At 53.3% G+C, this 27,791-nt stretch overlaps 3 protein-coding genes across 5 annotated transcripts; all 3 read left to right on the top strand.

Moving 5' to 3' along the window:
* Nucleotides 1–76: 76 nt before the first annotated feature.
* On the top strand, nucleotides 77–8,881 carry LOC107075393 (uncharacterized). The gene is made up of 6 exons (XM_015336438.2): nucleotides 77–2,477; nucleotides 5,266–5,574; nucleotides 6,488–6,817; nucleotides 8,229–8,378; nucleotides 8,489–8,535; nucleotides 8,622–8,881. The coding sequence occupies exons 1-6, from the start codon at nucleotides 2,345–2,347 to the stop codon at nucleotides 8,802–8,804; spliced, it is 1,152 nt and encodes a 383-aa protein (XP_015191924.2). The 5' UTR covers nucleotides 77–2,344; the 3' UTR covers nucleotides 8,805–8,881.
* Nucleotides 8,882–11,438: 2,557 nt separating this feature from the next.
* On the top strand, nucleotides 11,439–18,380 carry LOC107076381 (uncharacterized). Of its 2 annotated transcripts, XM_069185505.1 has the most exons (6): nucleotides 11,506–11,919; nucleotides 13,175–13,504; nucleotides 15,912–16,223; nucleotides 16,759–16,902; nucleotides 17,139–17,182; nucleotides 17,433–18,380. In XM_069185505.1, the coding sequence occupies exons 1-6, from the start codon at nucleotides 11,856–11,858 to the stop codon at nucleotides 17,580–17,582; spliced, it is 1,044 nt and encodes a 347-aa protein (XP_069041606.1). In that variant the 5' UTR covers nucleotides 11,506–11,855; the 3' UTR covers nucleotides 17,583–18,380. The 2 variants fall into 2 exon arrangements, with proteins under 2 accessions (XP_069041607.1, XP_069041606.1); XM_069185506.1 differs by lacking the exon at nucleotides 16,759–16,902 and having other exon boundaries at nucleotides 11,439–11,919.
* A 3,279-nt stretch (nucleotides 18,381–21,659) lies between these two features.
* Nucleotides 21,660–27,571, top strand: LOC138225391 (uncharacterized). 2 transcript variants are annotated; one of them, XM_069185508.1, is made up of 6 exons: nucleotides 21,661–21,958; nucleotides 23,132–23,461; nucleotides 24,588–24,899; nucleotides 26,069–26,212; nucleotides 26,449–26,492; nucleotides 26,811–27,571. In XM_069185508.1, exons 1-6 carry the CDS (start codon nucleotides 21,895–21,897, stop codon nucleotides 26,958–26,960), a joined length of 1,044 nt encoding a protein of 347 aa, XP_069041609.1. In that variant the 5' UTR covers nucleotides 21,661–21,894; the 3' UTR covers nucleotides 26,961–27,571. The 2 variants fall into 2 exon arrangements, with proteins under 2 accessions (XP_069041610.1, XP_069041609.1); XM_069185509.1 differs by lacking the exon at nucleotides 26,069–26,212 and having other exon boundaries at nucleotides 21,660–21,958.
* Nucleotides 27,572–27,791: the final 220 nt, after the last annotated feature.

The following is a 27,791-nucleotide window of genomic DNA, read 5'->3' as shown; positions in this document are numbered from 1 at the left end:
ACTGTTCTACTGCACTGGGACTGTAGCTCCTGTTGTAACAGACTGTTCTACTGCACTGGGACTGTAGCTCCTATTGTAACAGGACTGTTCTACTGCACTGGGACTGTAGCTCCTATTGTAACAGACTGTTCTACTGCACTGGGACTGTAGCTCCTATTGTAACAGGACTGTTCTACTGCACTGGGACTGTAGCTCCTATTGTAACAGGACTGTTCTACTGCACTGGGACTGTAGCTCCTATTGTAACAGACTGTTCTACTGCACTGGGACTGTAGCTCCTATTGTAACAGGACTGTTCTACTGCACTGGGACTGTAGCTCCTATTGTAACAGACTGTTCTACTGCACTGGGACTGTAGCTCCTATTGTAACGGGACTGTTCTACTGCACTGGGACTGTAGCTCCTACTGTAACAGACTGTTCTACTGCACTGGGACTGTAGCTCCTACTGTAACAGACTGTTCTACTGCACTGGGACTGTAGCTCCTATTGTAACAGGACTGTCCTACTGCACTGGGACTGTAGCTCCTATTGTAACAGGACTGTTCTACTGGACTGGGACTGTAGCTCCTACTGTAACAGACTGTTCTACTGCACTGGGACTGTAGCTCCTATTGTAACATGTAGTTTGTAATTCTGTATGACAGTCAGGATAGTTTTATCACTCGCTTGACCCTTTAGGATCAGAGAATATCGATTAGACTGGATGTGAGAGCCGAAGTCACGAACAGTGATGAAACTGTTTTCGGCGGCTCTCCAGCCGCAGCCTCCCATTCTGAGTGTGTTTCAGGCCAGTGAGGGTTATTTTTAGACCCAGAGTCACCTCGCAGTCTCAGCAGACGGAAAGTTTTTGCGCTCGGAGCGAACAGGTGACAAGGCGCGCCGGACACGCAGCCGCGTGGTCGGCGGATGGGTATCCGCTCTCGCGCTGACTGTCGCAGGCGGGGCGGCTTGCGGTCGGCCGCGCGCCTCACACAGCGCGGTGACCCCAAAACCCACCTGAGGCCTGCGCCCACACACACACAGGAACTCGCTGCAGGACACTCAGGCACCTACACACACACACACGCCCGCGATACACAACCGGTTAGAGACGCACAAAGCGATGCCTGCGCGAGGCAGGAATGAACGTCCCCCCGAGAAAAAACCGTCTCTCCCCACACCCCACTGTCCTGCGTGCAGTCACTGTCCACTCACGCTCCTTGAAAGGCGCTATATACAGCAGGGCTTGTCGCTGACGAGGCTCGGGGCCGACGCGGTAGGAGCAGTATTGGGGTCTGTCGGTTGCGGATCTGGGGCGATGTCTGCGTGGACACCCCCCGTGTCCAGGGGCCGGCTGCTGGCGGGAGTGTGTGCGTGTCCCGTCCGGGGAGAAGCGGGCTTGAGGACGCACCAGGACGTGGGACCCGTGTCCGAGAGCATTAACCACAGAGACGACTCCGCCCGCCCGCACGGAGAGCAGGACAGACGTGTCTGTTATACTGACAGCGGACTAGAACGTGTAATATGGAAAAAGAACATTTATTTATAATTAATCTGTTAGGAACACTCTGTCGGTATCATATTCACGACACGAAGTGGTCTGGATGTCTCTCCAATATTACTTGAGTAGTTCCACAATAACAAGGCATTCCTTTTCTCCTTTGTATAATCTGACGTTCAATAAACCATTGAGATAAAAAAAACAATAACAAGGCACAAGACACAACTGATGTATGTAAAAACTGTGACTTGTGTTCTGATTTGTAATGACCTCGGACAGCGAATTGTTCTGTATGTTTTATTCTCTTTTTTTGCATTCCTTTTCTCCTTTGTATAATCTGACGTTCAATAAACCATTGAGATTAAAAAAAAACCCACAGGTTGGATCTTTTTTTCTGGTGCTGCGTTAGCATTGTCATTCTAGACCCACTCCCACCCCCACGGAGACGCACGCTTGATTATCAAACCCCTCCCGCCTGTATCTGCCGGCGGCCGGACCCCCGTGTCTTCACGAGGAGCGCACGAGCGCGGCTGTCCTGCCCGGGTCCTCCGAACCGAACCAGCGCGCGCCCGAACCGCCAGAAGTTGCAGAGACACACCTCCTCCCCCTTCTCCTCCTCCTCTTCCTCCTCGCCTCTGAGGGCAAACTCGCCCCGCAGGTGAAGGGGCGTCGCAATCGCAGCGATCGCTCGAAGGCGCGAAACTGCGTGGAACCTGGGCGCCCCGTGGGACCGCGCAGGAGTCTCCAGTCCGCCTCGCTGAGAGCCCACGGCCTCGCCACTCCTGACCGGCTGCGAGTGAGAGTCAGAGACCGGCCTGCGCCCTCCTGTTCGCCCGCACGCAGAAGATACCCTGGTTCTCGGATGACAGAGAGCGAGCCTGCTCCGGCCCCTGTGAGGGGGTCGTGGCCGTGGCGTGGGGGCGGCGTGTCCGTGGAGAGGGGAGAGAGGGCACGGATGTCTGTCCGCCTGGCCTGGCTGGTTCTTCTGTGCGCCGGTAAGACCGACCGGCTCCGTCTCTGAGACGTAAGCCGTCTTGCGTGGGTCTCGAAAATCTGTTTTTATTCCTTATTATGAAGTCAATCAAAGGGCCGGGACAGACAGGGGACAGACCGACTGTCTCGATCATCTGTAACACGAGGGTCAGGGCCGGGACAGACAGGGGACAGACCGACTGTCTCGATCATCTGTAACACGAGGGTCAGGGCCGGGACAGACAGGGGACAGACCGACTGTCTCGATCATCTGTAACACGAGGGTCAGGGCCGGGACAGACAGGGGACAGACCGACTGTCTCGATCATCTGTAACACGAGGGTCAGGGCCGGGACAGACATGGGACAGACCGACTGTCTCGATCATCTGTAACACGAGGGTCAGGGCCGGGACAGACAGAGGACAGACCGACTGTCTCGATCATCTGTATGGATGATCAGGAGATTAAGGGATCCGATCAGGAGAGTTTCTATAGACTATCGGATTTATGTTTCAGAGCAGTAAAGTAAGAGACGACTATGTCTTGTACACGGAGAACAGAACTGATATTATTTTCTTATTGTTCGTGAATATTTTAATGATATCTCCTCTTCCGCCCCACACCTCAAACCAGCGCATTTAAAAAAGTATTTAACTTTATTGAATTCTCCTCGCTGTGCTGATTTATTAAAAAGGAAACGATACACGGGCTGGATTTTCATCGAATCTGTCGTATTAACATTGTAAATCTGTGACCTTGATAGTGCGGACTGTTAATTTAACATTAATTTAAAATGTATTATACATTAATTTATTTATACTGTAAATTTATTTATAAATTCATTTAAAACACAAACTGTAATTCATCAAATAACACCAACTGTAATCAATTTAATCATATCAACTGTAATTAATTTACAAAGCCATCTGTAATTCATCAAATAGTACCAACAAAAATTAATTTAAAATACCTGCTCAAATTATTCGAATAATACCAACTGTAATTAATTTAACATACCTGCTCAAATTAATCGAATAATACCAACTGTAATTAATTTAAAAATGTCAACTGTAATCAATAATTCCAGCTGTAATTAATTTATAATAGCAGCTGTAATCGATAATTCCAACTGTGATAAATTAATTTAATAATGCCAACTGTAATTAATAATTCCAACTGTGGTTGATTGCTAAGTCCCACTGGAACAAATGTAATAATGCCTGTAATTAATTTAAAAATGCCCACCATAATTGAAAATGCCAACTGCTATGACTTAAACAGCAGCTTCATACCAGCTTTCAGTGTGGGGACAAGTCCCCCCAGTGCAGTCTCACTGGGTGGGCTTGGGGACTAGCAGATACCCCTCAGCTGTGACAGCCTAGACTCTTCACCTGCACGGGGTGAAGTCGGGGGAGCAGAGTCCTGTACCCCTACATTCCTGGAACAAGTCACAAATCTCACCACGCTCCTGTCGGGATCGGCTCACATGGACGCAGAGCAGTTGGGAAACGTTGTGTTTTGAAGTAAGATCAGTGCTGATTTGCCAGAAGTGGCAAATTCTAATTCATTTGCCAAACAGTCATATTGTAGTTCAGGTGGGCAGCTGCATCAGCATGCGTAGTCTGCAAAGGAGCGAGTAACAGGTCTATTCCTTCTGAGGAGAGAGGTCACACCTGAGGAAGGCTTCACAGCCGAGACTGTGTGTTCTCTCATCTCTTTTCAGCAGGGAATAAGCCTTTACTTGTTCCTTTGCGTTAATATTGTATTAGCAGAATAGCAGTCGGAGTATCGGGGCACTACAACTGCTGAATGACTTCTGGGATACATGACCATCTTAGACAATCACTCGTTTTATAACATGGATATTGAATTGTGTATTGCCTTGTGATCTGCACTGTCTGCACTTTGCCCTGTGTGTTTCCTGTCTACAATCTCAATGTCAGTGCCCTGCCTGTATTTGCTTTGTGGACCAGGAGGAACGATATTTCGTTCCACTGTGTGCTTGTATGTGGCTGGAATGACAAATAAATGTGAACTTGAACTTTAATACGGGGGGGGGGGGGGGGACATTGTAGTTTAAAGCAAATCAATCATGTAATCACTAAACGCTTGATGTCCTTTTTATTCTGTTTTGGAATTATTTGGAATTATGCACTACACTACACTAGACTAGACTACTCTACACTAGACTAGTCTACTCTACACTAGACTAGACTACACTATACTAGACTACACTAGACTAGTCTACTCTACACTACACTACATTGGATTATACTAGACTAGTCTACTCTACACTAGACTAGACTACACTAGACTACACTGGGCTAAACTACAGTAGACAACTGAACACTACACCAGACTACACTACATTAGACTACTCCAGACTAAACTACTCAACACTACACTAGACTAGTCTACTCTACACTACACTACACTGGATTATACTAGACTAGTCTACTCTACACTAGACTAGACTACACTAGACTAGTCTACTCTACACTAGACTAGACTACACTAGACTAGACTACACTAGACTAGTCTACTCTACACTACACTACACTGGACTGTACTTGACTAGTCTACTCTACACTAGACTAGACTACACTAGACTAGTCTACTCTACATTAGACTAGACTAAACTACACTAGACAGCTCCAAACTACACCAGACTACACTGCCCTGGATTAGACAAGACTAAATTACCCCAGACTAGACTACTCTACCCTAGACTAGACTAGACTACTCTACCCTGCACTGGACTAGACTCCAGCCCTGCCCAGCGCTGACCCGTGTGCGTGTGTCGTTTCCAGTCTGCCCCAGCGGTGCCTCTCGGGTCCTCGCCCGGCCGGGGGACCACGTGCAGGTGACCTGCGAGCTGCCCGCCGCCGTCCCGGCCGACCAGGTCCGCTGGTTTCGAGACGGGGGGCCCGCCGGCGGGCTGAGGGAGCTGGACGGCGGCCGCGGAGGGGGTGGCGACAGAGGGCCTGCCGGCCGGCAGCTCTTCTCCCTGCGCGTCCGCGTCAACGCCAGCAGCGACGCGGGGCTGTATTACTGCGCCGAGTACAGCGGGAGCTACCTGAGGTTCGCCGCCCCCACGGCGGTGATAGTGACAGCAGCCGGTGAGTCCGGGTCCAGAACACCGCCCCCTACTGCCCGCTGTCCGCCACTGCTCCACACAGACACACAGCCCTCACAGAACCTGGCGCGATCTGCCTTTCTCACAAGAACAGTAGAAGCGCCTTCTGTTTTTTTAGCCAGTGCAAGACTGGCTTCTCATGCTTGCCCTTTGAAGGGCAAGAGCCACGCTGCTCTCGTGGTTCGGGGTCAGAAAGAACCAGCGCTGACGAGCGCGTTTCAAACCACAATAACAGGAACATGTACGTGGTGGTCTGTTAAACCTCCAGTTTCTCACCAAGCAGGCGAGATGTCCAGGTATGCGCAGAGCTCTGCTGTGCACTTCAGACCGAGGCAAGAAGACTTCCGGTAAACCAGCAGGCTTGCGAACACCTCTCTTTTAACCCAGCAGAAATACTGCTCTCGCCTTCGAGACGACATTAAATACCACTTCATTGTAAACTTGTGGTGCAGATCACGCGGGAACATGTGTGCGGTGCAATGTCTGCTGTCTTTTTCTGCTCGCTAGTACCTTAGTCGTTACAGAGACTAGTGAGCAGGAAGGGCCGCATCCCGTCGCAGTTCGTGGGAACTCGAACGCGAGTTTGCGACAACGTGGTGAGAGTAGTACTTTCGCAAAGTTCACGGTTTTGTGCCTAATTGGGAATTTGGCTTTTTTTTTTCTTCTGTTGCATCAGCGAATTCATTTTGTTTCCGAGATGTACCAGCCGGTCCCCAAGCCCGTGTCCCGCCTCTCGCTCGGGGGGGGGCGTTGCTCGGAGGCGTCTGTGGACGCGGGGGCAGAGCTCTGCCAGCAGCAGCCCCCCTGGGCTGCTCTCCCGCTGGACGGGAGGGGGCAGGGGGCCGGAGAAGTGCAGGAATGAGCCCGGCACGTGAGACTGATCTCCTCCCTCCCAGGTGCGCCAGCAGAGGGCGCCCAGGTGTCGGTGCTGGCGAAGGGTGGTGCCCGCGGGCAGGGCGTGGCACTGCGGTGCGCCGCGGCCGGGCTCCGGCAGTCCTGGGTCCAGCTGAGCTGGCGGGAGTCGGGTCTGCCCAGGGAGCCCGCGGTCCCGCGCAGGGTACTGGGAGAGTCGGGCCGCGGGCCGGCCGGGAACCGGGTCGTCGGCACCCTGAAGCTGTCCTGGGAGGAGTGGAGCCAGGGGGCGCTGTGGTCCTGCCAGGTGCAGACTGCCCCAGACACCGTCCACCACAGCCGGAACATCTCAGCACTGGCCCTGCTGAGGGAGGGTACAGCCTGCCTGTCTGTCTCTTGGGCTGCCTGTCTGCTGCCTGTCTGTCTCCTGGGCTGCCTGTCTGTCTCTTGGGCTGCCTGTCTGCTGCCTGTCTGTCTCTTAGGCTGCCTGTCTGCTGCCTGTCTCTTGGTCTGCCTGTCTGTCTCTTGGTCTGCCTGTCTGCTGTCTGTCTGTCTCTTGGTCTGCCTGTCTGTCTCTTGGTCTGCCTGTCTGCTGCCTGTCTGTCTCTTGGGCTGCCTGTCTGCTGCCTGTCTCTTGGTCTGCCTGTCTGTCTCTTGGTCTGCCTGTCTGCTGTCTGTCTGTCTCTTGGTCTGCCTGTCTGTCTCTTGGTCTGCCTGTCTGCTGTCTGTCTGTCTCTTGGTCTGCCTGTCTGTCTCTTGGTCTGCCTGTCTGCTGTCTGTCTCTTGGGCTGCCTGTCTGCTGCCTGTCTGTCTCTTGGTCTGCCTGTCTGCTGTCTGTCTCTTGGGCTGCCTGTCTGTCTCTTGGGCTGCCTGTCTGCTGCCTGTCTCTTGGTCTGCCTGTCTGTCTCTTGGTCTGCCTGTCTGCTGTCTGTCTCTTGGGCTGCCTGTCTGTCTCTTGGTCTGCCTGTCTGCTGTCTGTCTCTTGGGCTGCCTGTCTGTCTCTTGGTCTGCCTGTCTGCTGCCTGTCTCTTGGTCTGCCTGTCTGTCTCTTGGTCTGCCTGTCTGCTGTCTGTCTCTTGGTCTGCCTGTCTGTCTCTTGGTCTGCCTGCCTGCTGTCTGTCTCTTGGTCTGCCTGTCTGTCTCTTGGTCTGCCTGCCTGCTGTCTGTCTCTTGGTCTGCCTGTCTGTCTCTTGGTCTGCCTGTCTGCTGTCTGTCTCTTGGTCTGCCTGCCTGCTGCCTGTCTCTTGGTCTGCCTGTCTGTCTTTTGGTTTGCCTGTCTGCTGTCTGTCTGTCTCTTGGTCTGCCCGTCTGCTGCCTGTCTGTCTCTTGGTCTGCCTGTCTGCTGTCTGTCTCTTGGTCTGCCTGCTGCCTGTCTCTTGGTCTGCCTGTCTGTCTTTTGGTTTGCCTGTCTGCTGTCTGTCTGTCTTTTGGTCTGCTTGTCTGCTGCCTGTCTGTGTCTTGGTCTGCCTGTCTGTCTCTTGCTCTGTCCATTTCTCTGTCTCCTCTGTCTATCTGCTTGTCTGCCTGTGTACTAGTTTGTCTCTCTATTTGCCTGTCTGTCTCTATGTCTCTGTCTATCTGTCTGTCTCTTGGTCTGCCCGTCTGCTGCCTGTCTGTCTCTTAGCCTGCCAGTCTCCTCTCCTCTGTCCCCTCTTTCTGCCTCTTTAACTGTCTCTGCCTGTCGGCCTGTCAGTCCGTCTCTGGCTGTCTGCTGCCTGTTTTTCTGTCTCTTTCTCCTTGTCTGCCTGCTGTCTGTCCCGGTGACCCCTGTCTGTGTTGTTCCAGAGTCCTGCTCCCTCCTCCTCGCTCTTCCTCCCTCGGCCTGCCTCCTCTTCCTCGCTGCGATCCTGTGTGCCAGCGCCGTGGCCATCAGACGCTGCCCCCCTCCATGCCCGGACGGACCCCTCCGTCCGCTCACCTGTGACACCGGCGCAGGTCAGCACCACGTGCGGTCACCACACCGCAGGGCTGGACACTGGCGTCTGGACCTGTGAGCCCAGGGCCTGGGCCGTGCCCACAGTAACCCCCCTCTCCTGTGTTGGCAGCTGGCAGGGAGAGTCGCAGACGGACCCACCAGGACGTCCCGCAGCAGGTGAGACGGGCGCCTCCACGGGCTCTGGACTCTTTTACTCGTCTCATGAGTGCGTTATTGTAATGACATTTCTCTGCGCCGCGCAGAGGAGGGGCAGTGAGGACGAGCTGGTGACCTACATTCAGGTGGACTTTCAGCGGAGATCCAGAGACAGGAGGCCAGAGCCCACCGCAGGACAGACCCTGTACAGCCCTGTACAGCCCTGTACAGCTGTAAAACAGACCTGTACAGCCCTGTACAGCTGTAATACAGAGCCTCTACAGCAGTAATACTTTAACTTTTGTTTTGGTGTGTTTTGTTTTGTTAACTTTCTACATACTGTAAATAAAGAGCACTTTTCTTTCTACCTTGTGGCTACTTTGTGTGTTTATTTATGATCCACATCTCGAAGTTCCTGTTGTACGACACCCTGCACCAGTGTCCCAGTCGGTGTTATAATGATCGTGAATGAGGTGTCCAGAGTACAAGTACACCCTGTCAGTCACAGCATCAGCTTTCTGAGGCACACAGATCATCCTGCATTTTTACCCTGATCTCACTGGGCTTTACTGCACTGGACTGTGCCTTTACCCTGATCTCACTGGGTTTTACTACACTGAAACTGTACTCTTACCCTGATCTCACTGGGCTTTACTGCACTGGACTGTGCTTTTACCCTGATCTCACTGGGCTGCCCTGTACTGTGCTTTTACCCTGATCTCACTGGACTGCCCTGTACTGTACTGTGCTTTTACCCTGATCTCACTGGGCTGCCCTGTACTGTACTGTGCTTTTACCCTGATCTCACTGGGCTGCCCTGTACTGTGCTTTTACCCTGATCTCACTGGGTAGTACTGAGTCATTACCATGCTGCACCACAGAAGCTGCTGGCAGGAGAGCAGTTCCAGTAAAGGGAGGCCAGCGAGTATCAGGCAGACAGGCAGAGGCTGGTGTGAACTCAGTGGAAACACACTCGGGCTTTGAAGTGTGTTTACAGTCACTCTGCTGCACCTCTGTCAGCGCTGATGACAGTGGAACTGAGTGACCACTGAGCCCACACACCCCCTACCCTACTGTACCAGTAAATACACACACACACCCCTCTACCCTACTGTACCAGTAAACACACACACCTCCCTACCTTACTGTACCAGTAAAAACACACACACACACACACCCTACTGTACCAGTAAACACACACACCTCCCTACCCTACTGTACCAGTAAACACATACACACACACCCTACTGTACCAGTAAACACACACACCTCCCTACCCTACTGTACCAGTAAACACACACACCCCTCTACACCCCTGTGAGGGTGTGTGTGTGTGACTGTGTGTGTCCTGTGATGGACTGGCCCTGGTGAGAGTGTGTGTGAGTGTGTGTGTGTGTGTCCTGTGATGGACCCTGCCTTGAGCCCATTGCTGTCTGGGATAGACTCCCTCCCCCCTGTGGGGGGAGGAGTCTAGGAGAGGGAGTTCTGGGATCAGATGTGTGATTTGGGGAATAAATGCTTGTCTAATCCTAGAGTATTTCTCCCAGTGCAACAGAAACCGCACCTGTCTCTGTGCCACTAACCAGACTTCACTCGTGGGGACTCCACACCGCGTGCCCCACACCAGTAGTTCGGTACTTATTGATGCAGAAGACGACGCCCGCGAGTTCATTTAAAACGTCGATTCCATCACAGACACACAGGTGCACTGACACACGGATATTAAACAACACACAACGAAATAACTCCCCAAACTGCCGGAAATATCCGGGTGTGATGATTGTAACACTTAATACTAATTCTCGCTGCTGGGGTGTGCGCGCGTGGGTTACGCACCGATCTCGCTCAAGCTCGAGCAGTTTTAGAAGTGCAAGTGTCTCCAGCTCGAGACAGTGATCTGGCACCTGCCGTTAGCACACAACAAAGGCACGAGCCTGGCGGGCCCGGCTGCTCCCGTGACGACACAGGCACGCGAGCCGGGCTGCGCTCTGCGTTTCAGCCGTGCACGCGACCCCCAGACTCTCGTGTGACGCGAACCCGTGTGATGTTGAGAGACTGGGGTGCAGACCGCAGGCACCGCTGAGGGGGAGAGTCACCGACTGCGCTGTCCTCACAGCGCCCGGAGCCCTGAACACACTGCACACAGCGCCCTGAACACACCGCACACTGCACTGTCCTCACAGCGCCCGGAGCTCTGAACACACTGCACACTGCACACAGCGCCCTGAGCACACCACACACTGCACTGTCCTCACAGCGCCCGGAGCCCTGAACACACTGCACACAGCGCCCTGAACATACCGCACACTGCACTGTCCTCACAGCGCCCGGAGCCCTGAACACACTGCACACAGCGCCCTGAACACACTGCACACAGCGCCCAGAGCCCTGAACACACTGCACACAGCGCCCTGAACACACCACACACTGCACTGTCCTCACAGCGCCCGGAGCCCTGAACACACTGCACACTGCACACAGCGCCCAGAGCCCTGAACACACTGCACACAGCGCCCTGAACATACCGCACACTGCACTGTCCTCACAGTGCCCAGAGCCCTGAACACACTGCAAACGGGACCCAGAGCCCTGAACACACTGCACACTGCACTGTCCTTACAGAGCCCAGAGCCCTGAACACACTGCACACAGCGCCCTGAACACACTGCACACAGCACCCAGAGCCCTGAACACATTGCACTGTCCTCACAGCACCCAGAGCCCTGAACACACTGCACACAGCACACAGGCTCTGAACACACTGCATACTGACACAGCACCCAGAGCCCTGAACACACTGCACTGTCTTCACAGCACCCAGAGCCCTGAACACACTGCACACAGCACACAGGCTCTGAACACACTGCATACTGACACTGACACAGAGCCCTGAACAAATTGTACACAACACACACCACCCAGAGCCCCGAACACACCGCACACACCATCCTGAACACACTGCACACTGCATACTGACACAGCCCAGTGATACATTACTGTGAGCCCTGAGCACAGTTCACACGGACTCTCCATCGCGAGTCCTGAACACACTGTACACTGCCAGTCTAGAACACAACGCGCACTGACACAGTCCGGAACACACCGACACAGCCCCGAGCACACCGCCTCTGGCTCTCTGACACAGACGCTGACGCGATCCTGAACACACTGACGCAGTGCTGAACACACCGCCTCAGTCAGTCTGACACAGCCCCGAACACACTAACACACTGACACGGTGACACAGCCCCGGACACACCGACACAGTGACACAGCCCCGGACACACCGACCCGCCGACACAGCCCCGGACACACCGACCCGCCGACACAGCCCCGAGCACATGAGGCTGTGGTCCGCTATGGGCTCCCTTGTCCTGCTCCTCGGTCTTCAGTTTGTCGTTCAAGGTGAGTTCCATGTTTTCTCTTCAGAGTTTTGTAACTGTGTGGTCAATATAAAAAATAATAATACTAATTGAGGAGATTTTTAAATATTCAGCCTATACTGTACGTTGTGTCGGCTCCGGTCGCGACTAACAATCACTGGAGACGAAGCCAGCTGTAACCTGACCGAGAGCTCGGGCGATTGAACGGAGCGACAGTCCTTAAACTCCTTTCCACACTAAAGACGAGCGTGTCGTTTTCCGCCTGTTAGAACTTCGACGATTCGGCCTCTTCAGACAGACAGGAGTAAAACTGTTTTAAACAGAATCACCTTTTCTGAATCGTGTCCGCTCATAGAATCACAGAATAACCGTCGAGTTACTACAGTACTACTGATAATTACTACAGTACACAGATATTATTGTAGTATTGTTCATTTACAACGTTGTTATGTTTTATAGATCTATTATGGTTACTAATATTTTAGTCCTGTTTTTATTTATTTGCACGCACGATTAAACCAAAATGATGATTATTACATTAACATTATTATTCATGTCCTATAATCATATTTCGTATCCTTTTTATTTCTTATGTTTTTCTTGTTGTTAATATTTAAATGACTATTGCTTTTCTAATGTTTTTATCGTTAATGCGCAGTAATAATATTAGATTTATTCTTATTAGTCTATTTTTGCTGTTCTTATTTTTCAAATTGCTGTTGTTCTGATTTTCGTTGTTAATGTGCAATTACACGATTAGATCTTATTGATATATCATTACCATTGTTATTAAAATTACTGTTGCACTTCTATCATCGTCTTTGCTAATGAACATTAATACTGTTAGATCTGGATAATATATTCGTACTGTTATTATTAAAATTACTGTTATTATTGTTGTTCATGTGCAATAATGATATTAGACTTTATTAACATTATTAATTTAAATTATTAATTATTATATTTAATTAATATCATTTCTGTCGTTTTGTCTGTTAAACCGCAATAAAACAAATAGCTTTTATTAATAATTAATTGTTAAATTACTATTGATCTAATTGTATTATTATCGTTGCTAAAGTGAAATAAGAGTATGAGACCATATATTGTTGCTGTTATTATTAAAATCGCTTTTGCTCATATATTTTTTGTGCAATTATAATAATAATAATAATAATAATAATAATAATAATAATAATAATTATTATTATTATTATTATTATTATTATTATTATTATTACACAAGCCGAACCTGGCGGGCTCTGTTTGTTCCTCAGCGGTTCCGGCCCAGGACAGGGTCTGGGTGTTTTCCCAGCCGGGCCAGGACGCCACGGTACCCTGCACCTGTAGCAGAGAGCAGAGCTGCTTCGATGAGCTCCTCCGCTGGGTCCGAATGGACCCGAACGGGAAGCTGGAGATCCTCAACACGGACTGCAAACTGAACCAGAACACCGGCTGCCGATACAGCAGCACCAGAATCGACTCGAACCGGGTCCAGCTGACGGTGCACGCCGCCCGGCCCGCCGACTCCGGCGTGTTTTACTGCGGAGAGCACCTCAGCAGCTACATGGCCTTCACGGACCGCGGAACCGTCCTCGTCGTCGGAGGTAAGAACCCGCCCGCCCCGCGCCGTGCCGGGGCTGTCCGGGGCCGGGGAGCCCAGAGAAGACCCGGTCGGCGGCGCTGGGTGCGAGCCCGCCGGCGCGGGCAGCCCCGGGGACGCTATGGCTCGGGGGGGTGGTCGGTTTGTCGGCGTGTCTTCGCCTCGCAGGAGGCTGCCAGGCTCCCCGGGGGGGGGGACGCGCGTCTGTCGCCTTGGGCGGGAGGACAGCCGGGTCTCGCAGGCTGTGGACTCCGGGCTAGACCCGCGGCAGATCGGGAGAGACTGAGAGCAGCAGGCGCGCCATGACACCTGCGCACACATTCCGTACACAAAGGGTGGTGGGGGTGGGCAACAGGCGGCCCAGGCATGCTTTCGAAGCCCTGCGCCCTGGTTTCTTTCAAAACGCAGCCGTTTGCGATCCTCCAGTGAGGACTGGCGACGCTTCTTTACACAGAGGGTGGTGGGAGTGGGGAACAGGCGCCTCAGCCAAGCTGTCGAAGCCGACACCCTGGTTTCATTCGAAACGCAGTCGTGTGCAATCCTCCAGTCGGGACTGGCGGCGCTTCTTTACACAAAGGGTGGTGGGAGTGGGGAACAGGCGGCCCAGCCATGTTGATGTTGCCTGCGCTCTGGCTTCCTGCAAGAAACGGCGGGGTGGCGTCGAGCAGCCGGACAGACTGAGGAAATATTCTCCCCTGGGTTGTGACCGGTTTGCTGTATCTGCTGTACTGTAATATCACCCGGTCCTAATAATAATAATAATAATAATAATAATAATAATAATAATAATAATAATAATAATAATAATAATAATAATAATAATAATAATAACAACAACAACAGCATTAGAGCGCTGGGGCCCTGGTGGTCTGTCTGTTCTCCCCATGCCCCGTGTTCATGTGAGTTTCCGTCCCACAGTCCAGACACGTGCTGGCTTTTCAGGGACAAAGGGAAAAACAGGGAACCCGGGAGCTGGTGTGAGTGTGTGTGTCTGTGTGTCCCGTGACTGACTGGCGTGCTGACCAGCGTGTGTCTGTGTGTGTCCCGTGACTGACTGGCGTGCTGACCAGTGTGTGTGTGTGTGTGTCCCGTGACTGACTTGTGTGCTGACCAGTGTGTGTGTCTGTGAGTGTGTGTGTTTGTCCTGTGACTGACACTCACGTTGTGCCGGGCGAAGCGGGAAGAACACGGGTGGATGGAAAATCGTAAAATTAGAAAATGAGACGTTATTTCTGTAATAAAACCAGCGACGAAGAAGAGGAACAAGATTTTCCTCCTGTTTTAAATGTCGTGATTGCTGGCAAAAACCACACAGAGCAAAACCCGACAGGCTCCAAGACGTTCTGTCGGGCCCGGCGGGTCTGGAGGGAGGGACCGGGTCCGAGGGAGAGACAGCGAGCTTTTACTCCGCCCTGCGGCCCGGGCGGCTGCGGGCTTCTGGGCGCCCGGCGCTTCACTGACAATTCAATTCAACTCAAGGCGCTTCACTGACATGGTCGAGGAGTACAATCGGTGTTGCCAAAGCAAAACAAATACAATTAACATGGAACAACAATCTACAGACGTTTACAATAAAGCCACAATCATAAGATATTTGCATATAAACATAAGGAGTATTATTGGAATAATATTAATATCTGACTGCCTCACACAGACACAAAAAGGGGCACACAGACACACACTGATATACACAGAGATACACAGGGACACACACAGGGACACACAGACACAAACTGATATACACAGAGATACACAGGGACACACACAGACACACACTGATATACACAGACACACACAGGGACACACTCACAGGGACACACAGACACACACTGATATACACAGAGATACACACAGATGCACACAGGGACACTCATAGACACTTACAGATGCACACAGACACACACTCACAGGGACACACAGACACACACTGATATACACAGAGATACACAGGGACACACAGACACACACTGATATACATAGAGATACACAGGGACACACTCACAGATGCATACAGACACACACAGGGACACACAGACACACACAGGGACACACAGGGACACACCAGGGGAATTTAGAGACAACAGTGACCCAGCCAGCAGGAGTCTGGGAGGTGGGAGGAAACAGGAGCACCTGGGGAAAACCCACTCCCACGCGGACAGACCATGCAAACTCCTCACAGAATGTGCCCCCGGCCAGAACCGAGCCCCACAGCCCAGAGCCGTGTACACAGCCGCACCCCACCCACCCTGGGTTTCCGGCTGCTCTCTGGGGTGATGCGCTGGGCTCTGCAAGACGACGTGAGATCCTGATGCAGCTCTAACGCAGGCTGCAGTGCCAGCTGCCTGGCTCTCTGGGGGTCCCCGTTAATCTGCGCTCATCACGTGCCACGCGCTGCCTCTCTCCCCCTGCAGACCCCCCCGCGGACAGCCCCAGCGTCTCGGTGCTGGTGCGGCCCGGCCGGCGCGGGGAGGGCCTGGCCCTGCTGTGCCTGGTGAGCGGCCTGGCGCTGCCCTGGGCTCAGGTGAGCTGGCTGGGGGCCGAGAGGGAGCGCCCGGCGCTGGAAGAGACCACCAGGGTGGCAGGCAGGTACCGCGTCACCAGCCGCCTGAACGTCTCGGAGGAGGAGTGGAGCGAGGGGGGGCCGTGGTCCTGCCAGGCCCGGACAGGCTGGGCTAGCGTCCATCAGAGCCCGAACGTCTCGTCACGCACCCTCGAGGGGAAAGGTAAACCCACCCACACAGCACACACCCCTTACCTACCACACACCCCTCACCCCTCACCCATCACTGACCCCTCACCCCTCACCCCTCACCGACCCCTCACCCCTCACCCCTCACCCCTCACCGACCCCTCACCCCTCAACCCCTCACCGACCCCTTACCCCTCACCGACCCCTCACCCCTCACCCCTCACCGACCCCTCACCCCTCACCCCTCACCGACCCCTCGCCCATCACCCCTCACCCCTCACCCCTCACCGACCCCTCACCCCTCACCCCTCACCCATCACCCCTCACCCATCACCCCTCACCCCTCACCCCTCACCCATGTGCCACCTCTTACCCACTCCCTACCACCTCTTACTCTCACACTCCCACCTCCAGCCCCACACCCACTATCACCCACCCTGACCTATCCCTTACAACCCATCACCCATCACCCACCCCTCACCCCATTATTATTGAGAACACTACAGTGTGTCAGGATAAAGGTATTACAGCACACAGCTGTGAGGTGTCGCCCCCTGCTGTTCGAACAGGTCAGCTGACTGCGCTCCAGAGGTGCCCGGGTCCGAGTGGGTCTCTGTACCCAGCTGTCCTGGCCTCTCTCTCTGCCCTCAGTCTGCTGGCTCTGATCGGCAGTATCTCCTACCTGACCATTAATCGCTCACCCTCTGACAGAGGTAAGACACACACACACACCAGCTCAGACACACACACACACAGATAGAGAACAGACGGATTGATTCGTATTGCTCACGAGACACACAGACACACACACAGATAGAGAACAGACGGATTGATTCGTATTGCTCACGAGACACACAGACACACACACAGATAGAGAACAGACGGATTGATTCGTATTGCTCATGAGAATGGATCACTGCTCTGCTCGTCCTGTGCTCCTCTGTTGCAGACTCGAGGCAGACAAATGGGGGCGCTCTTGTACCTGGGTTAGAGGTGAGTGTGGTGTCATGTGACCAGTGTGTGTAGACTTTATACACCTTAACAAAAGTACTTATATTTAATCTGGGTGGTTCAGGCCAAGGGAGGGTAAGAATAGAGTGGTCAAGGTACAGAGTATTGTGCAGTGCTGTGCGTTGTTGTGTAGTGTTGTGCAGTGTAGTGAGTGTTGTGCAGTGCTGTGCTTTCTTGCGAGGTGTTGTGTGTTGCTGGGAGGTGTGTGACACATGACCCTGCTGTGTTGCAGACGGACACCTATGGGGGCGTCACCTACGCACACCTGGACCTGAAGCCCGCGGGCCGGCCGGGCCGGCGGCGCCAGGACAGACAAGAGGACAGGCTGACCTACAGCGAGGTGCGGTACGCCAGGCCCGGCGGGACCGGCCAGACCGCCTAGCCCTCGCCACGCAGTGCCACAGCGCCCCCTGCTGCTCAGCCCTCAGATCCCAGTCCGCTGACAGCTGGGCTTCAGCAGTGCGCAGTTCTCTGGACTGCTCTGGTCTTCTGTAGTGTGCAGTTCTCCTGTGTGCTGTGCTGTTATAGGGTGTTCAGTAGTGTGCAGTCCTCCTGTGTTTTGTGGTGTTCAGTAGTGTGCAGTCTGTGCTGTGTTGTTCTGTGGTGTTCAGTAGTGTGCAGTCTGTGCTGTGCTGCTCTATGGTGTTCAGTAGTGTGCAGTCCTCCTGTGTTTTGTGGTGTTCAGTAGTGTGCAGTCTGTGCTGTGTTGTTCTGTGGTGTTCAGTAGTGTGCAGTCCTCCTGTGTTGTGTGGTGTTCAGTAGTGTGCAGTCTGTGCTGTGTTGTTCTGTGGTGTTCAGTAGTGTGCAGTCTGTGCTGTGCTGCTCTATGGTGTTCAGTAGTGTGCAGTCCTCCTGTGTTGTGTGGTCTTCAGTAGTGTGCAGTCTGTGCTGTGTTGTTCTGTGGTGTTCAGTAGTGCGCAGCCTGTGCTGTAGTGTTCAGTCCTCCTGTGTTGTGTGGTGTTCAGCGCCCTCTACAGCTCACCCGCCGACAGTGTCTTTTATCTTCAGTGGTTATTTACAGTTTGTGTCCAGAGCTCTTCCGTGCAGTTTGGATTTTTACTCGTCAGTTTTATAGATTTATTCTCGAGTTCTGCTGTGTTGACGTGCTGCCGGTGCTGTCCAGCGCCCTGGAGGCGCCGATCTGCGCATCGGTTGTGAATAAAGTCAGCGTGATGCGTGAGCCTGTGTCCTGCGTGATGTTTTCAACAGCTTCCTGTGCTCCTCGCCCGCCACACATGAAGCAGCCAGCGGCTCACGGGCCATCTCACAAACCACACATTACCACCAGTACCGACAACACTGACACAGCCTTGGTGTATTAACGCTGAGCCCTCTGTGGGTGTGACAGGTAGCTGTGCGATCCTGTGTGCCACCCCCGTGGCCATCAGACGCTGCCCCCCTCCACGCCCGGACGGACCCCTCCGTCCGCTCACCTGCTACTTTGTGTGTTTATTTATGATCCACATCTCGAAGTTCCTGTTGTACGACACCCTGCACCAGTGTCCCAGTCGGTGTTATAATGATCGTGAATGAGGTGTCCAGAGTACAAGTACACCCTGTCAGTCACAGCATCAGCTTTCTGATTCACACCAATCATCCTGCATTTTTACCCCAATCTCACTGGGCTGCCCTGTACTGTACTGTGCTTTTACCCTGATCTCACTGGACTGCCCTGTACTGTACTGTGCTTTTACCCTGTTCTCACTGGGTAGTACTGAGTAATTACCATGCTGCACCACAGAAGCTGCTGGCAGGAGAGCAGTTCCAGTAAAGGGAGGCCAGCGAGTATCAGGCAGACAGGCAGAGGCTGGTGTGAACTCAGTGGAAACACACTCGGGCTTTGAAGTGTGTTTACAGTCACTCTGCTGCACCTCTGTCAGCGCTGATGACAGTGGAACTGAGTGACCACTGAGCCCACACACCCCCTACCCTACTGTACCAGTAAACACACACACACACACACACCCTACCCTACTGTACCAGTAAACACACACACCTCCCTACCTTACTGTACCAGTAAACACACACACACACACACACCCACACCCTACTGTACCAGTAAACACACACACACACCCCTCTACCCTACTGTACCAGTAAACACACACACCTCCCTACCCTACTGTACCAGTAAACACACACACACACACACACACACACCCTACCCTACTGTACCAGTAAACACACACACACACACCCTACCCTACTGTACCAGTAAACACACACACCTCCCTACCCTACTGTACCAGTAAACACACACACACACACACGCACGCACGCACGCACGCACGCACGCACGCACGCACACCCCTCTACCCTACTGTACCGGTAAACACACACACACACCCCTCTACCCTACTGTACCGGTAAACACACACACACCCCCTACCCTACTGTACCAGTAAACACACACACACACACACCCCTCTACCCTACTGTACCGGTAAACACACACACACACCCCTCTACCCTACTGTACCAGTAAACACACACACACACCCTACCCTACTGTACCAGTAAACACACACACCTCCCTACCCTACTGTACCAGTACACACACACACACACACACACACACACACACACACACACACACACCCCTCTACCCTACTGTACCAGTAAACACACACACACCCCTCTACCCTACTGTACCAGTAATACCCCTGTATACCCCTGTGAGTGTGTGTGTGTTCTGTGATGGACTGGCCCTGCTGTGTGTGTGTGTGTGTGACTATGTGTGTCCTGTGATGGACTGGTCCTGGTGTGAGTGTGTGTCCTGTGATGGACTGGCCCTGGTGTGAGTGTGTGTGTGAGTGTGAGTGTGTGTGTGTCCTGTGATGGACTGGCCCTGGTGTGTGTGTGTGTCCTGTGATGGACTGGCCCTGGTGTGAGTGTGTGTGTGAGTGTGAGTGTGTGTGTGTGTGTGTCCTGTGATGGACCCTGCCTTGAGCCCATTGCTTGCTGGGATAGACTAGGAGTCTAGGAGAGGGAGTTCTGGGATCAGATGTGTGATTTGGGGAATAAATGCTTGTCTAATCCTAGAGTATTTCTCCCAGTGCAACAGAAACCGCACCTGTCTGTGTCACTAACCAGACTTCACTCGTGGGGACTCCACACCGCGTGCCCCACACCAGTAGTTTGGTACTTATTGATGCAGAAGACGACGCCCGCGAGTTCATTTAAAACGTCGATTCCATCACAGACACACAGGTGCACTGACACACGGATATTAAACAACACACAACGAAATAACTCCCCAAACTGCCGGAAATATCCGGGTGTGATGATTGTAACACTTAATACTAATTCTCGCTGCTGGGGTGTGCGCGCGTGGGTTACGCACCGATCTCGCTCAAGCTCGAGCAGTTTTAGAAGTGCAAGTGTCTCCAGCTCGAGACAGCGGTCTGGCACCTGCCGTTAGCACACAACAAAGGCACGAGCCTGGCGGGCCCGGCTGCTCCCGTGACGACACAGGCACGCGAGCCGGGCTGCGCTCTGCGTTTCAGCCGTGCACGCGACCCCCAGACTCTCGTGTGACGCGAACCCGTGTGATGTTGAGAGGCTGGGGTGCAGACCGCAGGCACCGCTGAGGGGGGAGAGTCACCGACTGCACTGTCCTCACAGCGCCCGGAGCCCTGAACACACTGCACACAGCGCCCTGAACACACTGCACACTGCACTGTCCTCACAGCGCCCGGAGCCCTGAACACACTGCACACAGCGCCCTGAACACACTGCACACTGCACTGTCCTCACAGCGCCCAGAGCCCTGAACACACTGCACACAGCGCCCTGAACACACTGCACACTGCACTGTCCTCAGAGCGCCCAGAGCCCTGAACACACTGCACACAGCGCCCTGAAAACACCGCACACAGCGCCCTGAACACACTGCACACTGCACTGTCCTTACAGCGCCCAGAGCCCTGAACACACTGCACTGTCCACACAGCGCTCAGAGCCCTGAACACACTGCAAACGGGACCCAGAGCCCTGAACACATTGCACACTGCACTGTCCTTACAGCGCCCAGAGCCCTGAACACACTGCACTGTCCTTACAGCGCCCAGAGCCCTGAACACACTGCACACAGCGCCCTGAACACACTGCACACAGCTCCAGAGCCCTGAACACACTGCACTGTCTTCACAGCACCCAGAGCCATAAACACACTGCACACTGACACAGCACCCAGAGCCCTGAACACACTGCACACAGCACACAGGCTCTGAACACACTGCATACTGACACTGACACAGAGCCCTGAACAAATTGTACACAACACACACCACCCAGAGCCCCGAACACACCGCACACACCATCCTGAACACACTGCACACTGCATACTGACACAGCCCAGTGATACATTACTGTGAGCCCTGAGCACAGTTTACACGGACTCTCCATCGCGAGTCCTGAACACACTGTACACTGTACACTGCCAGTCTAGAACACAACGCGCACTGACACAGTCCGGAACACACCGACACAGCCCCGAGCACACCGCCTCTGGCTCTCTGACACAGACGCTGACGCGATCCTGAACACACTGACGCAGTGCTGAACACACCGCCTCAGTCAGTCTGACACAGCCCCGAACACACTAACACACTGACACGGTGACACAGCCCCGGACACACCGACACGCCGACACAGCCCCGAACACACCGACCCGCCGACACAGCCCCGAGCACATGAGGCTGTGGTCCGCTATGGGCTCCCTTGTCCTGCTCCTCGGTCTTCAGTTTGTCGTTCAAGGTGAGTTCCATGTTTTCTCTTCAGAGTTTTTTAACTGTGTGGTAAATATAAAAAAGAATAATACTAATTGAGGAGATTTTTAAATATCCAGCCTATACTGTAACCTGACCGAGAGCTCGGGCGATTGAACGGAGCGACAGTCCTTAAACTCCTTTCCACACTAAAGACAAGCGTGTCGTTTTCCGCCTGTTAGAACTTCGACGATTCGGCCTCTTCAGACAGACAGGAGTAAAACTGTTTTAAACAGAATCACCTTTTCTGAATCGTGTCCTCTCATAGAATCACAGAATAACCGTCGAGTTACTACAGTACTACTGATAATTACTACAGTACACAGATATTATTGTAGTATTGTTCATTTACAACGTTGTTATGTTTTACAGATCTATTATGGTTACTAATATTTTAGTCTTGTTTTTATTTATTTGCACGCACGATTAAACCAAAATTATGATTATTACATTAATATTATTATTCATGTCCTATGATAATATTTCGTATCCTTTTTATGTCTTATATGTTTCTCGTTGTTAATATTTAAATGACTATTGCTTTTCTAATGTTTTTATCGTTAATCATGCGCAGTATTAATATTAGATTTATTCTTATTAGTCTGTTTTTGCTGTTCTTATTTTTCAAATTGCTGTTGTTCTGATTTTCGTTGTTAATGTGCAATTACACGATTAGATCTTATTGAAATATTATTACCATTGTTATTAAAATTACTGTTGCACTTCTATCATCGTCTTTGCTAATGAACATTAATACTGTTAGATCTGAATATATTCGTACTGTTATTATTAAAATTACTGTTATTATTGTTGTTCATGTGCAATAATGATATTAGACTTTATTAATATTATTATTATATTGAATTAATATCATTTCTGTCGTTTTGTCTGTTAAAGCGCAATAAAACAAATAGCTTTTATTAATAATTGTTAAATTACTATTGATCTAATTGTATTATTATCGTTGCTAAAGTGAAATAAGAGTATGATACATTATATTGTTGCTGTTATTATTAAAATCGCTTTTGCTCATATATTATTAACGTGCAGTAATACTATGAGATCTTCTGGATGTTATTATTATTATTATTATTATTATTATTATTATTATTATTATTATTATTACACAAGCCGAACCTGGCGGGCTCTGTTTGTTCCTCAGCGGTTCCGGCCCAGGACAGGGTCTGGGTGTTTTCCCAGCCGGGCCAGGACGCCGCGGTACCCTGCACCTGCATCACAAAGCAGGGCTTCTACAATGAGCACCTCCTCTGGTTCCGAATGGACCCAAACGGGAAGCTGGAGATCCTCAACACGGACTGCAACCAGAACCGGAACACCGGCTGCCGATACAGCAGCACCAGAATCGACTCGAACCGGGTCCAGCTGACGGTGCTCGCCGCCCATTCCGCCGACTCCGGCGTGTTTTACTGCGGGGAGCAGAACAACAGCTGCACCGCCTTGCCGGACCTCGGAACCGTCTTCGTCGTCGGAGGTAAGAACCCGCCCGCCCCGCGCCGTGCCGGGGCTGTCCGGGGCCGGGGAGCCCAGAGAAGACCCGGTCGGCGGCGCTGGGTGCGATTGCTGGCAAAAACCACACAGAGCAAAACCCGACAGGCTCCAAGACGTTCTGTCGGGCCCGGCGGGTCTGGAGGGAGGGACCGGGTCCGAGGGAGAGACAGCGAGCTTTTACTCCGCCCTGCGGCCCGGGCGGCTGCGGGCTTCTGGGCGCCCGGCGCTTCACTGACAATTCAATTCAACTCAAGGCGCTTCACTGACATGGTCGAGGAGTACAATCGGTGTTGCCAAAGCAAAACAAATACAATTAACATGGAACAACAATCTACAGACGTTTACAATAAAGCCACAATCATAAGATATTTGCATATAAACATAAGGAGTATTATTGGAATAATATTAATATCTGCCTGCCTCACACCGACACACACAGGGACACACAGACACACACTGATATACACAGAGATACACAGGGACACACACAGGGACACACAGACACACACTGATATACACAGAGATACACAGGGACACACACAGGGACACACAGACACACACTGATATACACAGAGATACACAGGGACACACACAGGGACACACAGACACACACTGATATACACAGAGATACACAGGGACACACACAGGGACACACAGACACACACTGATATACACAGAGATACACAGACACACACTCACAGGGACACACAGACACACACTGATATACACAGAGATACACAGGGACACACAGGGACACAACAGGGGAATTTAGAGACAACAGTGACCCAGCCAGCAGGAGTCTGGGAGGTGGGAGGAAACAGGAGCACCTGGGAAAACCCACTCCCACGCGGACAGACCATGCAAACTCCTCACAGAATGTGCCCCCGGCCAGAACCGAGCCCCACAGCCCAGAGCCGTGTACAGAGCCGCACCCCACCCACCCTGGGTTTCCGGCTGCTCTCTGGGGTGATGCGCTGGGCTCTGCAAGACGACGTGAGATCCTGATGCAGCTCTAACGCAGGCTGCAGTGCCAGCTGCCTGGCTCTCTGGGGGTCCCCGTTAATCTGCGCTCATCACGTGCCACGCGCTGCCTCTCTCCCCCCCTGCAGACCCCCCCGCGGACAGCCCCAGCGTCTCGGTGCTGGTGCGGCCCGGCCGGCGCGGGGAGGGCCTGGCCCTGCTGTGCCTGGTGAGCGGCCTGGCGCTGCCCTGGGCTCAGGTGAGCTGGCTGGGGGCCGAGAGGGAGCGCCCGGCGCTGGAAGAGACCACCAGGGTGGCAGGCAGGTACCGCGTCACCAGCCGCCTGAACGTCTCGGAGGAGGAGTGGAGCGAGGGGGGGCCGTGGTCCTGCCAGGCCCGGACAGGCTGGGCTAGCGTCCATCAGAGCCCGAACGTCTCGTCACGCACCCTCGAGGGGAAAGGTAAACCCACCCACACAGCACCCACCCCTTACCTACCACACACCCCTCACCCACTCATCACCCCTCACCCCTCACCCATCACCGACCCCTCACCCCTCACCCCTCACCGATCACGACCCCTTACCCCTCACCCCTCACCCCTCACCCATCACCGACCCCTCACCCCTCACCGACCCCTCACCCCTCACCCCTAACCCCTCACCGACCCCTCACCCCTCACCCCTCACCCCTCACCCATCACCCCTCACCGACCCCTCACCCCTCACCCCTCACCCATCACCGACCCCTCACCCCTCACCCCTCACCCATCACCCCTCACCGACCCCTCACCCCTCACCCATCACCCCACACCCCTCACCGACCCCTCACCCCTCACCGACCCCTCACCCCTCACCCCTCACCCATCACCCCACACCCCTCACCGACCCCTCACCCCTCACCCATCACCCCACACCCCTCACCGACCCCTCACCCCTCACCGACCCCTCACCCCTCACCCCTCACCCATCACCCCACACCCCTCACCGACCCCTCACCCCTCACCGACCCCTCACCCCTCACCCCTCACCCATCACCCCACACCCCTCACCGACCCCTCACCCCTCACCCCTTCACCCCTCACCGACCCCTCACCCCTCACCGACCCCTCACCCCTCACCCATCACCGACCCCTCACCCCTCACCCCTCACCCATCACCCCACACCCCTCACCGACCCCTCACCCCTCACCCCTCACCCATCACCCCTCACCCCTTACCCCTCACCCCTCACCCCTCACCCATCACCGACCCCTCACCCCTCACCCCTTACCCCTCACCCCTCACCCCTCACCCCTCACCCATCACCGACCCCTCACCCCTCACCCCTCACCCCTCACTGACCCCTCACCCCTCACCCCTCACCGACCCCTCACCCCTCACCCCTCACCCATCACCCCTCACCCATCACCCCTTACCCATGAGCCACCTCTTACCCACTCCCTACCACCTCTTACTCTCACACTCCCACCTCCAGCCCCACACCCACCATCACCCACCCTGACCTATCCCTTACAACCCATCACCCATCACCCACCCCTCACCCCATTATTATTGAGAACACTACAGTGTGTCAGGATAAAGGTATTACAGCACACAGCTGTGAGGTGTCGCCCCCTGCTGTTCGAACAGGTCAGCTGACTGCGCTCCAGTGGTGCCCGGGTCCGAGTGGGTCTCTGTACCCAGCTGTCCTGGCCTCTCTCTCTGCCCTCAGTCTGCTGGCTCTGATCGGCAGTATCTCCTACCTGACCATTAATCGCTCACCCTCTGACAGAGGTAAGACACACACACACACCAGCTCAGACACACACACACACAGATAGAGAACAGACGGATTGATTCGTATTGCTCATGAGACACACAGACACACACACAGATAGAGAACAGACGGATTGATTCGTATTGCTCATGAGACACACAGACACACACACAGATAGAGAACAGACGGATTGATTCGTATTGCTCATGAGAATGGATCACTGCTCTGCTCGTCCTGTGCTCCTCTGTTGCAGACTCGAGGCAGACAAATGGGGGCGCTCTTGTACCTGGGTTAGAGGTGAGTGTGGTGTCATGTGACCAGTGTGTGTAGACTTTATACACCTTAACAAAAGTACTTATATTTAATCTGGGTGGTTCAGGCCAAGGGAGGGTAAGAATAGAGTGGTCAAGGTACAGAGTATTGTGCAGTGCTGTGCGTTGTTGTGTAGTGTTGTGCAGTGTAGTGAGTGTTGTGCAGTGCTGTGCTTTCTTGCGAGGTGTTGTGAATGTTGTGCAGTGCTGTGTGTTGTTGTGAGTGTTGTGCAGCGCTGTGCACTGTTGCAAGGTGTTGTGTGTTGCTGCGAGGTGTGTGACACATGACCCTGCTGTGTTGCAGACGGACACCTATGGGGGCGTCACCTACGCACACCTGGACCTGAAGCCCGCGGGCCGGCCGGGCCGGCGGCGCCAGGACAGACAGGAGGACAGGCTGACCTACAGCGAGGTGCGGTACGCCAGGCCCAGCGGGACCGGCCAGACCGCCTAGCCCTCGCCACGCAGCGCCACAGCGCCCCCTGCTGCCCAGCCCTCAGATCCCAGTCCGCTGACAGCTGGGCTTCAGCAGTGCGCAGTTCTCTGGACTGCTCTGGTCTTCTGTAGTGTGCAGTTCTCCTGTGTGCTGTGCTGTTATAGGGTGTTCAGTAGTGTGCAGTCCTCCTGTGTTTTGTGGTGTTCAGTAGTGTGCAGTCTGTGCTGTGTTGTTCTGTGGTGTTCAGTAGTGTGCAGTCTGTGCTGTGCTGCTCTATGGTGTTCAGTAGTGTGCAGTCCTCCTGTGTTGTGTGGTCTTCAGTAGTGTGCAGTCTGTGCTGTGTTGTTCTGTGGTGTTCAGTAGTGCGCAGCCTGTGCTGTAGTGTTCAGTCCTCCTGTGTTGTGTGGTGTTCAGCGCCCTCTACAGCTCACCCGCCGACAGTGTCTTTTATCTTCAGTGGTTATTTACAGTTTGTGTCCAGAGCTCTTCCGTGCAGTTTGGATTTTTACTCGTCAGTTTTATAGATTTATTCTCGAGTTCTGCTGTGTTGACGTGCTGCCGGTGCTGTCCAGCGCCCTGGAGGCGCCGATCTGCGCATCGGTTGTGAATAAAGTCAGCGTGATGCGTGAGCCTGTGTCCTGCGTGATGTTTTCAACAGCTTCCTGTGCTCCTCGCCCGCCACACATGAAGCAGCCAGCGGCTCACGGGCCATCTCACAAACCACACATTACCACCAGTACCGACAACACTGACACAGCCTTGGTGTATTAACGCTGAGCCCTCTGTGGGTGTGACAGGTAGCTCGGAGTTCTCGTCAAAGTGGTATTTAATAAGCCGTCCGGGGGCGAG

This window comes from Lepisosteus oculatus, chromosome 27 (assembly GCF_040954835.1).
Source record: "Lepisosteus oculatus isolate fLepOcu1 chromosome 27, fLepOcu1.hap2, whole genome shotgun sequence".
In the NCBI taxonomy this organism is placed as follows: Eukaryota; Metazoa; Chordata; class Actinopteri; order Semionotiformes; family Lepisosteidae; genus Lepisosteus; species Lepisosteus oculatus.
This window is presented reverse-complemented; position numbering and strand designations above follow the sequence as displayed.

Excerpts from the sequence above, each read along its gene's own strand:
- LOC107075393 (XM_015336438.2), top strand. The coding sequence starts at position 2,345 with ATGACAGAGAGCGAGCCTGCTCCGGCCCCTGTGAGGGGGTCGTGGCCG. Across the intron at positions 2,478-5,265 it reads GCTGGTTCTTCTGTGCGCCG|TCTGCCCCAGCGGTGCCTCT; the intron begins GTAAGACCGACC and ends TGTCGTTTCCAG. Across the intron at positions 6,818-8,228 it reads ACTGGCCCTGCTGAGGGAGG|AGTCCTGCTCCCTCCTCCTC; the intron begins GTACAGCCTGCC and ends GTGTTGTTCCAG.
- LOC107076381 (XM_069185505.1), top strand. The coding sequence starts at position 11,856 with ATGAGGCTGTGGTCCGCTATGGGCTCCCTTGTCCTGCTCCTCGGTCTT. Across the intron at positions 11,920-13,174 it reads TCTTCAGTTTGTCGTTCAAG|CGGTTCCGGCCCAGGACAGG; the intron begins GTGAGTTCCATG and ends TTTGTTCCTCAG. Across the intron at positions 16,224-16,758 it reads ACGCACCCTCGAGGGGAAAG|GTCAGCTGACTGCGCTCCAG; the intron begins GTAAACCCACCC and ends CTGTTCGAACAG.
- LOC138225391 (XM_069185508.1), top strand. The coding sequence starts at position 21,895 with ATGAGGCTGTGGTCCGCTATGGGCTCCCTTGTCCTGCTCCTCGGTCTT. Across the intron at positions 23,462-24,587 it reads AACCGTCTTCGTCGTCGGAG|ACCCCCCCGCGGACAGCCCC; the intron begins GTAAGAACCCGC and ends CCCCCCCTGCAG. Across the intron at positions 26,213-26,448 it reads TCGCTCACCCTCTGACAGAG|ACTCGAGGCAGACAAATGGG; the intron begins GTAAGACACACA and ends CCTCTGTTGCAG.